This window comes from Gadus macrocephalus, chromosome 16, assembly GCF_031168955.1.
Source record: "Gadus macrocephalus chromosome 16, ASM3116895v1".
NCBI lineage: Eukaryota > Metazoa > Chordata > Actinopteri > Gadiformes > Gadidae > Gadus > Gadus macrocephalus.
Window position 1 is genome coordinate 26,847,539 of NC_082397.1, and position 17,145 is coordinate 26,864,683.

The following is a 17,145-nucleotide window of genomic DNA, read 5'->3' on the forward strand; positions in this document are numbered from 1 at the left end:
CCCGGGGTAAACGCTTGCCTTCGTACCGGGAACCGGTCTTAGCGGGCGGAGCACTGGGCCATGGGATTTCCAGCTTGGTGGCAGCGCGCCTGCACACATTGTGTAGGCTCGTGCCGATAGCCGGGGAACCGCCGTCAACGCCTCACGCACCCTCTGTGCTTAGGTCGTGCAGGGTTCTTCGTAATCCAGTCTCTTCGACTGGTTGGAACGGGTCGGCGCCGTCCTCTTCAAACAGGACTGCGTCGTCCGAGCCATCGAGTGAGTCAAGCTCATCGTGGGCATCGCAGCCCTCTAGGCATTCGGACTCGGTCATCGCCCTTAGGTCCTCTTGTTCCATCCTTTCACTCCAGTCGGTGCTTGCGCCCGCTGGGGCTACTTGAGTCTGGCCTTTAGGAATGGGGGGCTCCGACAACAACGGGTCTTCATCTGTCAGGCTAATATCGTAATATACTCTAGCTAGCCGACGCCGGAGACTTTTCATTGGGAGTTGGGCGCAGTGGTCGCAGGTACGCATAGGTGCTACTGCTTCTCGGGCACGTCTCAGCCCGAGGCACTCGTTGCAGGTGAGGTGGGTATCTTCCTCAGATATATGGTTCCCGCAAATGCACACCCGTCCAGGCTTTTCGTCCTTCGTGTTAGGAGGGGGCAAAGCCATGGTCTAACTGCAGTTTGAAGACTGGCCAGTTGTATTACTATTGAAGCTTTGCAGCCGATTCGGTTTAGCTTCCCAGTTAAAGTTCCCGGTGACTAATGTTTGGATACAAGCTAGCCACTGTAGAAGCGAGTAACCACTGTTTGGAAACAGGCCGGTTAAAGATAGTTGTTTGGCGACAAGCCTATTTGTCGACAACCGCTAAGTAGGCACTAGTGCCCGGCGAGCGAGTGGTAAGCTCACTCTGTGGACAGTAGCATAGAACCTTGGCACTTAGCAGTATCGTCGACCGATCTTCTGAGCGAGAAGAGGTAATTGAATGACGTTATATGCACGGTCAGATAATTATATAGGGGGCTGACCTGGGTGCGTCAGACACGGTGCTTCTGAGGGATACGCGGGGGGGCGTACCCATATGTGAGATACCTCACGATTGCTTGAAAGAGAACCACAGTCCTTCTTGGCTCTGCGTTCTGCACGCTTGCCCAAACATAGTCTATACATGTCAGAAAAAATTCTCTACTGAACATGCATGATTCATATTTTTGGATTGCAGTAGCAATATCAACAATACAAAAGCTGAATAACTTTGCTGTCACCAAGCCATCTTCTGTAAACAATAAACCCTTTATAGTATATTTCATTTACTGTGCAGCATCAGTGGTTACTGAATTGACAGCATTGGTTCTTTTTTACTTTAGCAGGTGTTCGACTGCCATTACCATTGCTGCTAAATATTATATATTTTCTTTATGGACTCCGAAGGAAGACCTTAAGTTCTGCACCCTTAGTTTTGTTTTTTAATGGGTTCTATTTTTTATGAGTGCTTATGGAGTTATCTTATTTAAGAAGAAGGAATGTAGCACCCACTTGGGTGATGCACGGCAGCCAATCGGCGCCAGAACGCTCACCACACACCAGCTTGAGGTGGAGAGTGAGGGAATTAAAGAGTCAGCCAATTATACAGGAGGACGATGAGGAGGCCAGATTGAATGAGCCTGGTTGGGCAGTTTTAGCCAGGACACCGGGGAAACCATAAGTGCCCTGGGATCTTTTATGACCTCAGCGATCCAGGACCTCGGTTTTATGTCTCCTCCGAAGGACGGATTTAGCCTTTTTGGGATGGAAATCATGCTTATTCACATCTAATGAATTTTAACACTAATTTACGAACAGATTTAATTCAGCTTTTTAACCCATCATTTCGAATGATTTGCTGTACAGCGTTTGCTGAAACGTACAATCTCGTACAACCTCAATTCGCACCAAAGTACGAGAAAGTTAAAAGAAAAATACAAAAATTATCTTAAATGAGGTCCAATGTGGGTGGATATCAATGATTTATTATAATCTTTTAAAAAATATTTAGTATTTATTATTTTGACAAACTTTTCTAATTAACATGTACTACTACTACTACTACTACTACTACTACTACTACTACTACTACCTACTACATGTACCACTACGTCCTTTTTATTTTATTTATTTTTTATGACTTGGTGGCGACTGACCTGTACAACCTTGTCCTCGCAGTGCACCTCCACCAGGGCAAGGCATCGGGGTCGGAGGTCTATCTCTGCCAGCGGCTCCAGTTTGCCGTACTTTGTCACTAGGCAGTGGTATCTGGGGGTAAAGAGAATATACATTCGGTACCGGATTAAACACACACTTTCCTTTTAACAAACAGAGATGAAATGTAGGAGACTGGGGGTCATCTTAGGGAAGATAAATCAAAGTCTGTTCTTTTAGACATAGAATGAAAGCAGGGTCAGTTGATCCTTAAGAACAATGAAGTGGAAAAGCTCTACATACAGGAATGATGAGCAGCAGCCTTATAATTTTGTTATATTTCCTAAATTGAGGCCCAATTGTGCCCATGGAAAAAACTGTATGCGAGTATCTGTATGCACAGTAAGATTCTTATACATACTCCTTTAACAAAAACTGACTATGTTTGGTATTCTTATAACCTTGTTGGATGCCCTTTAATCGACATTGATCAGTGCATGATCTAATAGCATGTCTGATGTTACCACTAGTATCACACTTTACATTGTAACATTGCAACATTGCAACATTTGCCCAATAGTATGTACTATATTTAATATGTGACTTACATTTTTAATTTAGTTTCTCTCTGATAATTGAATTTAATAAAACATAAAAAAAAAATCAATATTTTGACTCTTTTTTTTTACTTTTGACTTTCTACCTGCCTAAAAGAGGCATAGTGAAATATTATTGAGGGAAGTTGAAGTTGCCAAGTTATTTATGGTGTGATGTGGGCATGGCAAGGCATCGGATGCAAACCTAGTTGCTGGATTGCTTAATCGCAGGGAGTCATACAGCTGTGGGTGGTGGACATCATGACGCAGATGTAAATAGTCAGGTCTATTCTGCTCTCCTTGTCAACGACTAAAGCACTGGTCATGAAGGTTGTTTTGAACCATCAGTCTGACAGTTTAATGGTGCTGGAGCTGCTCCTGGCGTCTACCTGTACGGGAGCTCTTCCTCTGGGTAATCCAGGTGATAACGGATGAAAAAGCGCTCTGCGTCTTCTCGTTCACCGGCGCTCACCACACTGCCATTCAGTGAAGAGATTGAGGGAAGTCTGTTGAGAGTGAATGAATGTATTGATTAAGTTTGTGTGAATGTACTGTTGACATTGGCAAGACAACAAGAAATAAATGCATGATGTGACGATATCAATATGCCTTAAGGTAAATGTACAGTCACTGTCAAGTAGAAACCCAAAATTAGTATTGACTCGGCAGAATCACCATGGGAAGGACAATACTACTCAGTAGGAGGAGAGAATTTTTTACGCATCAAAAAGCCCAAAAAAACACATCTGGCCCAAGACTCCTGGGCCCCGTTTCCCGATAACGATGGATCCACCCTCGTACGAACATTCTCACGAAGGATCTTGCGAACCTTTGTAAATTTATTTTGAGCGTTTCCCGAAACTTAATATGAACGCCCATGCACTGCTCTAACGATGTTAGAGTATCCTACAATTTGTCTATTCTTTATAGACTACAATATGAATGCTAAAAATATTAAAAACATGAAACATGCAGACTCTCTCTGATTCCGCATAAGGTTTCATTTGGTGCGCACTGACTAGTCTAGAATCTTTGGTGTAAACATTAAAAATGCAATGTTCCATTCAATCATTATCATTCAAACGCAGAGGCATATAGTCGTTTTTACACTGCCAAATATGCCGTCTTATGCACGCCTTTTTCGCAGCCCTGTCCGCACATTTACACTGCCCGAGGTAAATTGCCTGCTTGAACTAGCACCCCAATTTACCCTCCCGGACCCTACAAATATTGAAGGTTTATTGGGTTTCATTCTGATGTAAATGCGATGGCTCCGCAGTTCCAGGGGGGCTTCCAGAGGGGCTTGGGTAGAGGTTTTGCTGTGCTGTCTCCACATAGACAACGTAGCGATATCATCATGAGCAGTTCTTACTGGAGAGAAAGTGAAATCCGCTAGCTCCTGATCATCATGGGAGTGTAGGTGATGCAGTCGCATTAAACAAAGACGTTGAAAGACGTTTTTGTTTTTTTTGCACAGTTTGTAGCCTTTGTAGCCTACACTCAGACGTGAACTCATTCTTGCATGCGGGTGTCTTCATTCGTAAAAACATAAAAACATTCGGGAGCATGCCAATTATTCTGAAGAGGTCTAGACTCCGTGCTCAGCCCCGCCTTCTCCAGTGAACCAAGAAAGCCCGCGCCGTGACGAACGGGGTATTTTACCCCCTCGGTTTTACACACTCTCAACTGGGCGATTGTGCACTCCGCTAAGGGATGTTCATAACTTACTAGACACAGTCCAATAAATAGTGAACTTCATCACAGCCTCACCGAAGCGCCTACAGTGCCTTATGGCAAACAATCGCAACAAAAAACGCCTGCAGAAATTCTCAGACACCCGCTGGTCTCAGCATGATTCATGCACAATATGTCTTCTGTCATTGATCAATATGAGGACATTATATTGATACAGATACAGAATATACAGCGCCCCTACAGTAAGCACAAACAGAGCCCTGTTAAGCTATGTCCCGGCATCCATAAGACTTTTGAATGGTTGAACCCCTCTTTGAACTGTATCCTCTCGTTTTAATACCTGGAATATTTTTTAACTATTTTCTCGTTTAAATGCCTGGAATCTTTTTAAATTATTTATTTATTTCTCCTCCACTATGGAGGTAATACTATTTATTCATTAGGCTTAGGCAAGGATCTTTGTATATTTTCTGCGGGGCTGATGGTGTGTGTGTGCCCGTTTTTGTTTATTTTGTGTACTGTTGGGTATGGACACACCCTGGTGCTCCTCCACATCTGAATTTCCTAACGGAAAAATAAAGTTATTTGAATTAAATTTGAATTAAATTGAATTGGTCATCCCCATGATGGTTGAATTAAAGTCAGAGGGAGACAGCAAATGCAGCTCGAAAGTGACCTCCCACATAAGAGCAATGGAATCATTTGATTGTATTATATTCCTTGTGATCAGTGTTTGTAATAACGCCGTTTAAAAGAACGGCGTTAGGTAACGCCGTTATTTTTTCAGTAACGGGGTAATCTAACTAATTACTGTTTCCATCGTGACAACGCCGTTACCGTTACTGTACGTTAAAGGCACCCAGTGCAACTTTCGAGGCTTAAAAATAAACATTCAATTTCTAGTCTTTTTTACACGTAGTAAGTTTCAATAACTCCATACCATTACATACCGACATTTAAGCAGCAAAGATGAGACGTCGTTGTGTGGTGAGAACTGATACAAAATCGATAACAACAACAATGCCGCCATTTTCTTTATTTTTTGTAACCTACAATAAATAAAGCAGGCTTCCAGTCAATGGAAAAATGGCTTCTCCCCACCGGCGATTGTTGTTGTTTACGATTTTCTATCAGTTCTCACCACACAACGACGTCTCATCTTTGCTCCTTGAATGTCGATATGTAATGGTATGGAGTTATTGAAACTTACTACGTGTAAAAAAGACTAGAAATTGAATGTTTATTTTTCATTGAATGTTTACATAAAGTTGCACTGGGTGCCTTTAAATGCGGTGCGTTACTATGAATTGATTGAATAAACTGCGTAATGCGAACGCACCCCTGGCTCCAAACATAAACTGCTAGCGAGGAGACGGGTGGGTTAACAACGAGATAAGCGATTATGATTGGCTAAGGCAGAGTCATGTTTCATGGTAGCCAATCGGTGCAAGTGTTATTACACACAAGCCAGGACACGCGCGCCACACACATGCACACGCACACACCAAACAGATTCAATGAAGCAGCAGAAATGGTGAGTCCGGAGCAATCCGATGAAAAGTTGGCATTTTCTGTAGTATTCGGCAGATGTTCCACAGCCTTTGCAACCAAGCAAATTAAAATTCAGTTTGAAGTATATCAGGGCAGTTCAACCATTTAACACATTAAGGTCAAGGCCCAATCCCGTTTCTTTGCTCACTGTCTCAACCCTACATCTCAACCCTAACCCTCATTGCTCATTGCTACCCCTCATTGCTACCCCTAACCGATCCCCTACCAAAATGGGACAACCCTACCCTGTGACGTCATCATGGCCTCCCCGTGCCCCCTAGCAGATAACCAGACCCCTGGTAATGTTACAAGTGACAGACTGGCTGCCATTGTCTCGGGCAACGAGCAAGACCCATTGTAAAGATGTTTAACCTGAAATGGTATTTATATTTTGTAATTGGCATGTTTAAATAAAGTGTTATAATTAATTAATTTAAAAAATTTGTCCCTTGTAATATACCTCTATTTTGAATGTCACTTAGCTACATGTTAAAGGTGGTATTAGGGTGCACTCACACTAGGCCATCTGGCCGTGGCCGTTGGCCGTTTTCACACCTAACCGTGCTCAAATGGCCCCATTGTTCTCTGGCCTGCACTCACACTAGGCCGTCTGGCCGTGGCCGTTGCAGCTGTGGCCAGGCCACGGAAGGCTCTTGTACATACGTCATCACGTCGTAACACGTCATCACCAAGCGTCCGCTGCATGGACCATAATAAAGTCTGCCGCCAGTCAGAGTTTTAACAACAATGGACAACAACACAGAGAACACACCAACAGTTGAACCGCTTGACGCGATGTTTACCGTTTAATGGGAAAGAAGGCTCGTCGCCTTTATTATGTCCGTGGTCGTCGCATTGACTATACGTCATCCAGCTCAGGTTGCGTAGCGCGTGTCGGCTCATTAGCATCTGTACCGTAGCGGCCCGTGCCGTAGCAGCACACCTCTCCCAAGTGGCCAAATTGGCCCGGCCTGGCCAGACTGGCCACACTCACACTGGCAGATTTGAGCACGGTTAGGTGCTAAAACGGCCACGGCCACGGCCAGATGGCCTAGTGTGAGTGCACCCTTAGATAATCGGTTATGAACAAGAACACTTTAGAAGAAACACTTTATTTAAATAAGAAACACTGAACCACACATCTAAAAATACACACACATGCATCTAAAAATACACACACACGCACACCTAAAAATACAAACACACACACACACTCTCTCAGCTTTTGAGAGAATGGTGGAGAATCTTCTCCACCATTCCGCCAACTTTGCCTCGCTCTCCTCATGCCTCGCCTGCCCCCTGGCACTCTCCTCTTGGAAGGGGGTCTGGGGTGGTGGAAGAGGTGCCTGGGGTGGAGGAGCATGAGGGAGAGGTGGGGGAGGCTGGTGGCAGTGGACTCAACGAAGTCCTGAAAGAAAACGAATAAGAAGGAAATAGGAATTATATGCCAGAACTGGTTGATATGGCCATATGTTATGTACAATATATAATAGCTATGTACACAATATAGTCCTGCCAAAAAATACATTGATTAACCATGTAATATTACAATATAATATAATATATTTGTATATATACTATTACTTAGAGAATATTACTAATATAATATAATATATTAGTATAAAGCTTATTTTTAACCTGGAGTCACTAGAACATGGAAGATCTGGATATCATACGACATGATATCCAGCCCGGTCGTATGCAGCCCGGTCTGCAGCCCGGGCGACGGCCGGGCTGAATACCGGGGTCATGCGGCCCTTGAAAGTCGGCCGCGGACTATCGCGATCTTCCGCGAAAGTCGGCCACAGACTTCCGCGATCTTCCAAGAGTCCGCGGCCGGGCTTCGCAGAGTATGCAGAGTATAATTAATAAAATAAATAAGTTAATTACAGAGAAAACACTTACATATGTGTTTTTCCAATCCTGTCGCATCTTTTCGCCCTCCATCTTGTCTAGGATATTTCTTGATTTTCCGTTTTCTCGCAAGGTATTGTGGGAGCAAGTCAGAACTGAAGCGCTTTGAGGGTGCCCATCGAAAATCTCAATTTTGAGGGGATGTTAGCCCTCCCCCTACCCCTTAAGCTACCTTTAAACGGGTATTGGGACATGGCTCCACGGCGCGTGAACGCGCAACAGCGAGGGTTAGGGCTGAGATTTTGAAGCGAGCAAAGGATTGAGATTCAACCCAAGTGAAAATTGCTCAGAAAAATCTATTTTTTTCTTTTTTTACAGTAACGCAAATAGTTACTTTCCATGGTAAGTTACTTTAAAGATAGAGTAATTCAGTTAGTAACTCAGTTACTTTTTGTAACAAGTAGTGAGTAACTATAACTAATTACTTTTTTTAAAGTAACGTCCCTAACACTGCTTGTGATAGGGTTGCCTTGTGACGTGGCGTTTGATCGGTACATACACTAACCCGGTACATGTATTTTTGGATTTTTAAATTGCTGCAATAAATTAAGTTGCTATTGACTTCTAACATGTCTCTGTCTTTGCTGTTTAAATCTAAAAGTAGTCTATGAGTAATATATCGGCAGTGACCATTGTTTTTGGGGTATTGCGAAAGTGCACCAGATGGACATTCCGTGGTATTGGATGTGTTTTATTAAAACACTGAGGTTCCCCCTTTTAATCGTTTTTTTTTCTCTGAAGCACTTTGAGATTCTTGAATATAAAGTGCATTATAAATAAAATTTATTATTATTATTATTATTAATATTATTATTTTAGTAACGATGCTCTTAGCACCCTATGAGTACCCCTCGTTAGCTATGATTGTTGTCACGACGTTCGTTACGCAACGATGCTTTCGGGAAAGGGGGCCCTGTCACTATAAGACAACAACAACAGCAACAACCACAACCATTCTAAGCCTCTAAGGGTGCTGGTGTCATACACTTCCTTTGCCCATACTGAGATGCAGTGCCCCCACATGGCATTTGGAAAGTGTATGTTTGATGATGTAGGGTGCAGTGTTTCCCCTAGATTTTTTTGTATCAGTGGTGCTGTGAGTCGGTAACTTAGCAACACTAGGGGGTCCGGGGGCTTCCCCTCCGAAAGAAAATGTTGAAAAATAACCCTTTAAATGGTTACTTCTGGTGAGATTTTTGGGGAAAAATGAACAGATTGCGCTTCAAAATATGACACAACCAACAGAGTCAAGGTATCTGCGGAGACCAGCTCATTGTGCAAATGTGCCTTGAACTTCAGGGCTCCAGACTTACTTTTTTCACTAGGAACACTGTGGCCCCTAACAGAAAATTTTAGGGTCACAACCAAATATTTTAGATGCACACACCATAAATCAACATGCCAATGTGATTTTCTAAATTTTTCCCCTGAATTACTAATTAATATTTAGGTAATAGACGCAGAAAATACAATGTGCGGTTTCAAATTCAGTGTCACATTTTATTGTGATTCTCAACCATACCAACTGTTTCGACATGTGCGCGCATGCGTTCGACAAGCAAAGAAGCGACAGGACCCTGGGCCTCCTCTCTGCCCGCTTGCCTCTCCATTGAGAATGCAGCAGGTGCGACATACGCCTCCAGTGTGATAAGCCCTTTACGGCACATGAAGTCCTGACCGGGTTCGGGTACCCTCGGAGGTTATGCAATTGACTACTCCGGTGCTTTCAAGCATCAAGCTGTGTTTAAATGTGTTGTTCTGACTCTGTCCCTGTACTCACAACCATGAGGCTGCGTCTCTCTGTCTGGGTGTAGGTCTGCAGCAGGTCTCTAGAGGGTACTCACTGAGCGACCATGAGGCTGCGTCTCTCTGTGTTGGTGTAGGTCTGCAGCAGGTCTCTAGAGGGTACTCACTGAGCGACCATGAGGCTGCGTCTCTCTGTGTTGGTGTAGGTCACCGTCTGCAGCAGGTCTCTAGAGGGTACTCACTGAGCGACCATGAGGCTGCGTCTCTCTGTGTTGGTGTAGGTCTGCAGCAGGTCTCTAGAGGGTACTCACTGAGCGACCATGAGGCTGCGTCTCTCTGTGTTGGTGTAGGTCTGCAGCAGGTCTCTAGAGGGTACTCACTGAGCGACCATGAGGCTACGTCTCTCTGTGTCGGTGTAGGTCTGCAGCAGGTCTCTAGAGGGTAATCACTGAGCGACCATGAGGCTGCGTCTCTCTGTGTTGGTGTAGGTCTGCAGCAGGTCTCTAGAGGGTACTCACTGAGCGACCATGAGGCTGCGTCTCTCTGTGTTGGTGTAGGTCTGCAGCAGGTCTCTAGAGGGTACTCACTGAGCGACCATGAGGCTGCGTCTCTCTGTGTTGGTGTAGGTTTGCAGTAGGGGGATGCCCTGCAGACGCACCTCCTCCAGCTTAGGGAAGGAGTTGAGCTTCTCGATGTCCTCCCACCGGTTCAGACCTGGGAGGAAGGGACACATAAACAAGCTCAACAAGCCAACAAAGACCTCGCTAAATCCTATGAAATGAACTGATCCCTGGTTAATTTTCTTAACATACATGCATGCAAGTATTGTTCATGCCCTTTAATATATATTCTATATCAACACAATTATATAATTATTTAATCTATCAAGAAAATGTGCAATTATGATATAAAATGTCATAATACAGCTTTCCATTACATACACTTGTATGCTCATTACAGTACAGTCAAGCCTTCTATTGTATCTACTGAGCCTAATTTAAAGTCTCTTAACAATCGCTGTGTAGTTTGTGTCTTTGGCGACACAACTTGCTCCCTAATTATGGACTTTATAATAGATTTTCGTATACATGAATAAAAGCCAATTTAGGTCTGATCCGTGCTGTCAAACTATCTATGAACAAAACAATTACAATCCCTAATTTTCCAGTGCACCTGCATATGGGATTAAAATAGAGGTAGCAATTTAAATGTATGAATAAACACTTTATTAAAGACTTAAAAAACTAAAATTGTTGACAGCCAGAATAGTTACACATAATCATAGTCCTAAAATAACTATGCTTAACTATACCATTTATATCATAGCTAAAAGCTGACTTGAAGAAATATATATGGGAGCATTCTTTGAAAGCACATTAAAGGTGACATATTATACCAGTGCAATTAGCTGCTACCAGCCATTTTGAAAATCTGCCTCTTCTGACATTATAGGTGGGCGTGTCTTCTTAGATGTATGACGGAGAGGTGACTAGTTTTAGCTTATGTCTCATGTGCCTGCTGTTTGTGCGTGAGCATTAGTGTAACGTGACTCTTTAACCGTGGCCCTCTGACCCGGGCGTGTAAAAAGCATACCACCAGCTTAATTTATTGTGTCCTCTCTATGGTACTGCAACATTTACCCATGACATTACAGCTATGAAACAAAAATGCATACGCTAGTCCAGCCTGAATAGTGCAACGATCAACAGGACGAAGAGAGTAAGAGTTATCACCAAAACTAAAAACTCTCTATAGCAAAATGAAAACCCTCCTGACAAATAATCGCATCATTACACAAGCTGTGTGTGAAGTTCAGTAGAACATAACAACGGCCCGGGGTGCAAAACGCATGACAGCAGACAAATCAAACACGAACAGTAAAGCTTTTTCTCCTTGGTTGATCGCGACATCCACAAGTATCGCATGTGGTTGGTGCAGCTGAAATGCTTTTCAAAGGCTTTTGATTTCTGAACCAATTTTAGCTTTGGTGTGGGACTTTGTGGGACGTTATTTACTCCAACCTTTCATTAAAAGTTAACCTAGAAATTGGTGTTGATAACAATTTCGAAACAATGCCCTCCTTACTAGCAGTCACATTACTGGTGGCGGCTGCCATCGTCAAGTAAACCAAATGATGCCTGATAAGCTAGTATCAAGTTTATTGGATTCATGTTCCTCACAGCAGGCAGAACTAGTCATAAAGTCAGCGAAAACAAGGCCCACCCAATTTGAGGGAAGTAATGATTGGTCAATTTTACGTCAATTGAAATTAGTCTCATTGAATTACTATTACTCAACCCTCTGTGAAATTAAAGTGGGACCCCAATCACAGAGCAGCACAGCTATGTGATCAGTTGCACAGCAACTGAGTCAGCAAAATTCTGGCCAAGGGCCTTCTTTTTTCATTCAACCCTTCACATTTCAACACAACATTTTCTAGGCAGGTTTGAAGGGTTGATTACCTTTTATTGGCAATAAACAAATGGATGAACAATAACTTTCTAAAACTAAATGAGGACAAAACTGAAGTCCTACTTATCGGCCCCAAATTAAAAAGAGAGATGCAAATCAAGAATCTAGGAGGTTTAACCCGGTGGATTAAACCTGAGGTGACAAGTCTCGGTGTCATCCTGGACTCAGATTTGAATTTCAACTCCCACATTAACAAAGTGACCAAAATAGCTTTCTTTCACCTCAGGAACATAGCAAAGGTACGACCATTCATTAACCAAAATGATGCCGAGAAGCTTATTCATGCTTTTATATCGAGCCGGCTAGACTACTGTAATTCACTTTTCGCTGGTCTTCCCAAGAAAACAACTGAAAGACTCCAGCTCATTCAAAACTCTGCAGCCAGACTATTAACCAAAACTAAAAGGAGAGAACACATTAGTCCTGTCCTAGCTACTTTACACTGGCTTCCTGTTACCTTTAGAATTGACTTTAAAGTCCTCCTCCTCACATACAAAGCTCTAAATGGACAAGGCCCTAGCTACATTGCTAACTCTCTTACTTACTACACACCAGCTAGAACACTGCGATCATCAGACACAGGTCTGTTACAGGTCACCAGAAGCAGTCATAAGAAGATTGGTGACGCAGCCTTTGTCAACTACGCCCCAAAATTATGGAACACATTACCCATTAATATCAGGGAAGCAAACACGCTAGACACCTTTAAAAAGCAGCTTAAAACCTTTCTTTTTACCAAAGCATTTTATTAATTTTATCTGGCACTATTTATTTCTCAGTAACTTGCACTATTTTTACTATTTCTCTTTTAAACTGTTCTAAGGGTTTTATATTTCTTTTATCTGATAGGCTTACTAATCATGATTTTAGTAAGCCTATCAGAACACCAGGTTCTGATATGATGTTGATCATTTTGTATTTATCTTCTACTCCATGTATCGCTCCTGCTGCTTGCTTTTATTGTTTTTATGTAAAGCACTTTGAATTGCAAATCTTGTACGAAATGTGCTATATAAATAAAGTCTTACTTACTTACTTACTTACCTCAGAAACATATATCTAGAATATCTCTTATCCAGTTAAACCTAGCCTTACCATCAGGAATTTCATCTTCTTTCTAATCCAATGAAATGCTTATCATGATTTAAATTCCAACACTTTGGCAACAAACCAATAGTTATTCCCTAAACCATCGGATAAGCAACAGCAAACTAAAGGGCTGTAATCTCCATCGCTCCTGACCTGAGTTGTGCAGGTTGATGCTGCGCAGGTTGGGAAAGAGGCCCTCCAGGACCACCCCACTGTCCTGTATGGATGCCAGGTTGTTGTTGGCCATCACAAGGGTGTCCAGGCTGGGGAAGATGGAGCCCAACTTGCGTACCTCCTCCCAGTCCTGGAGACTGTTGTCGGTGATGTGCAACAGGCGCAGCGTAGGGCAGGGCGTGGCAGCGGCCAGCACACTGTCGTACTTGTTGCGGCACAGGAACAGCTCCTCAAGCCTAGCGGAGGAAACTAGGTTAGAACAGGATGGGATGTGACGCCCCCTAGAGTAGAATTTACAAATACTGAGAGAATGAGAGAAAATATGAGGTAAAAAGCTTGAAAGGAATTCAGTAATTGGTTGTATGTTGTGCCACATAGGGTCGGTTTTGGGTAGGTCCTGTTGTGGAAAATACGCCCCTAATATTAAACATGCTGAACTGAAACAGGACTTATCCATTTTACAGAGAGGGAGGCTTGAAGTAAACCATATACAGAGACAAAAACAAGACAAGAACCCTATACTTACATCAACATAACATAAAAAATATATGAAAATGGCCAAATCTTTAGCCATAGCTCTGCAAACAAGCTACTATCCAAAACAAAATATTTTTGTGTAATTTCATTTCACATGGTTCGATTTTTTGTTTTATATGCCCTAAAACCAATCCGAGAAGCCCACCAATGAGCGCTTTGTTACGCTTTTGTGTAGGTCTTACTCAGGCATGTCTCGTGTGAGGGTGAAGACCGTGTCCCAGGACACCTGTGTGTTGTTGAGAACCAGACGCCGCACACCACAGAAGGCCTCGCCACAGACAGGCCCCAGCGCTACGCTCGCCAGTGGGTTGAAGCTCAGGTTGAGGAAGTCCAAGTTGGGGATGTTAGAGACAATCTTACTGATCTGCAGACACACCCGAGATAGTAGGGGGGGGCAAAGGCAGCGGCACTCAGATACTGGGTTGAGAGAGTCCTGGTAGTAGTGAACTCAACAGAGTAAATTGCACTTGGTCAGGCCTCACCTCTAAGTGATCTCAATGGGGCTTACCTGATTCAATTGAAAGTCAAACGTGTCGTTGGGTTTAAGTGTGTCTTTACCTCCCTCCAGTCCTGGAGCGTGTTATGAGACAGGTCCAGCTCAATGACGTGAGCACAGAAGGCTGCGATCTCGCCCTGGTCCCCAGCCCGGGAGATCCCACTACCGTTCAACACCAGGATACTGGGCAGGTTCAGCCGATCTGCAGGAAACGGGACACATTTACTCAGGCTCATATGTGTTTATAGACAGGAAAGATAAAGACAAACAGGAGAGATGAATAAACATCATCATTGCAATGGAAGCCATTGGGCAAAATTAACAGTGATATAAGGGAATTTGGGAAAATAAATGGGGTAAGAACTAAAAGAAACACAACCAGTAAGGAGAACAGTGCCTGAAATGTGGAATATGGGAATAATGAAACCACCACAAATATGATCAATCCTACAGGCATTTTATAAGACGCAAGGGGTCCTCCTCTGGACCAGACTTCAGATCCCATGTTTGGTTCTTGACAGAAGCATACAAAGTGCACTTCACAGGTCACACTTCTACACTACGGAACATAATTAACAATCGATTTTTTTCTTTTCAGCTACATATCTCAATTGCTGTACTTTATGTCTATTTAATGAGAAAATGAAACTCAAACAAACTAGGATAAAAAGGTTGAACAATGGTTTCAAATGCAACCACGATTCAAAAAATCTGTCACTACTTGTAATTTTGCACACCTTTTGTAAGCCTACTGGCAGTGTGAAATTAAGAATATTCAAACAACCTGGGCCAGGGCCCATTAAAATTGAGATCAGGCCCTGTTCCCTACCTCTCATAGGGGAGCCCTGGGGGGCGACCACCGGTACCACCACCACCCCCATGCCGGGCCCCCGGCGGTAGGGGAAGTTCTCGGGGCTGTACTTCTCGCTGATGGCCTCCATAAAGGTCCGACCTCTCTCTTGGTCCGTCTGTGTGGCTCCCTGTTCTAACATGGCAGCTTCTTCCTGGTCTGGGCAGCAACACAAGAGGGAATGAAAGGTCTAGGGCTTAGTTTGGAGCCACCCCCAGATGTTGGTGTCCCTCTTAACAGAGGGGCAGAAGAAATACTAAACTTCATAGAATGGTGCTTCGGTTAGTCTGAATATTTCTGGACTAGCCCAGTAGAAACACAGAAGCTCAAGGTCAAATTACCATATACAATTTAAGATACATTCAAAATATGAATCCAATGTTATATATTCCACCAACTATAAAAAAAAAATGCATCAGTCATTATTCTATCAAATCAATCTCATGACAGATGAAAGCCTCCATTGTAAGTCATTTGTATATAGTAGCAGATCCAAAGAGCCAACTTTCAGTAAGTACCAGACACTGATCCTCAGTCTGCTAGTTCTTATATATGTGCCTACAGCTCATTGAGTATCTCACCTGCAGAGGACAACACCACAACCTGCCCACTGTCACTGCTCACGGTCCGCTTGCGCTTTTGCACAGAGGGCCTGTGTGAGGGACATTTATTCACATAGATATCTATGTATATATTCATTCACAGATTCATTCATTCTATTGGAATGCTAATGAGAAGCAAGACCTGGAAGAAGAGGTTTGGGGGTAAGGATATAAGCCTAATATGGAATGGACACACATAACAACAATGAGAATACATCTAGTCACTTGACTATGGAACAGCCCAACAATAATAAAACTGTAGAGAGGCCACGGTTCAGAAAGGAGAACTTCATACAAATGTTTTTGTTCGTTTTTTTTAGATATAGTCTTCAAATTTGGCATCGGTATACTTTGTAATCTCCTCTTAATAATATTCGACAACTGGGCCAACCTGTTTTGGACACAATGTTAGAGCTGTTCAAATGTGTTGTAGAGGTGTTTACATATGCATGTATTTGACTTTAAAATGTATTTCTCTGCTGTCCTTCGCCTTATTGCTATGAATTTTTTCAGCTCTTACCATCTCTGGCAGCAAATATGTTGGAGTGTGGGTGTTTGGTCAAGTTGTGGTCAATACACTCTATCCAAATGGTCTGACCTTATGGGTTGCAGTTTCAAAGTTGTTAATCATGACGAATAGGTCAAGTATAACAAATTTCATGCATATTGCACCTTCCTAGTGGTAATGGCAGCCCGTTGAAAAGCTGAACTTCCAGGCCTTGTTATAGCACCCCCTATGTGTTATTCTGGCCCAAAAAGCTTTTGGAGCCAAAAAGTCAGGAAGATAATAATACTACTGATTACAATAGGGTTCCTACAGATTTCGTAGTACCCTTAATAAAACTAATGATTACAATAGGGTTCCTTTTCGTAGGACCCCTAATAATAACAATAATAATAATACTAACAAAAACAATAGGTTTCCTAAGGATTTCCTAGGACCCCTAATAATGCTAACAAAAACAATAGGGTTCCTGCGTCATTCGTAGGACCCCTAATAATACTGTAGAAATATAGTCAAAAGTTTCATTCATTCTTACTCCAGCGTGGCTGTTTGGTGAAGACAAGGTGAGGGGTGAAGAGGTCTCCAGAAGATGTGATTCCCCCTGTGGTCGGCTGTTGTGAAGAGAAGCCAAGTGGCTTTCAATGAACACCCATATTCAGTACATGGCGCTGTAACGTGAATAAGTTCAAAGGCCAAGCATTTGACATTTAAAGAACTTCTAAAAAGATTCCACAATTGACTCCAAGAATAATTC

At 42.9% G+C, this 17,145-nt stretch overlaps 1 protein-coding gene across 5 annotated transcripts in view; it reads right to left on the reverse strand.

Annotated features, from left to right (window-relative positions):
- LOC132473980 (tubulin-specific chaperone cofactor E-like protein) overlaps positions 1 to 16,919 on the reverse strand; it is a 33,406-nt gene extending 16,487 nt beyond the window's left edge. For 4 of the 5 annotated variants that reach the window (XR_009529533.1, XM_060074379.1, XM_060074381.1 and 1 more), the window contains exons 1-8: positions 15,866 to 16,919; positions 15,264 to 15,443; positions 14,497 to 14,636; positions 14,121 to 14,302; positions 13,381 to 13,637; positions 10,254 to 10,380; positions 3,150 to 3,266; positions 2,167 to 2,278 (exon numbers count right to left, since the gene is read on the reverse strand). Coding sequence is in view for 4 of the 5 variants with exons in the window: in XM_060074379.1 (XP_059930362.1) it covers positions 2,167 to 2,278; positions 3,150 to 3,266; positions 10,254 to 10,380; positions 13,381 to 13,637; positions 14,121 to 14,302; positions 14,497 to 14,636; positions 15,264 to 15,443; positions 15,866 to 15,983 (1,233 nt within the window). In the remaining variant the exon portion in view is untranslated. The remainder of the gene's footprint in view (positions 1 to 2,166; positions 2,279 to 3,149; positions 3,267 to 10,253; positions 10,381 to 13,380; positions 13,638 to 14,120; positions 14,303 to 14,496; positions 14,637 to 15,263; positions 15,444 to 15,865) is intronic. The other variant, XM_060074380.1, reaches the window with a different exon arrangement.
- Between the last annotated feature and the right edge of the window lie 226 nt (positions 16,920 to 17,145).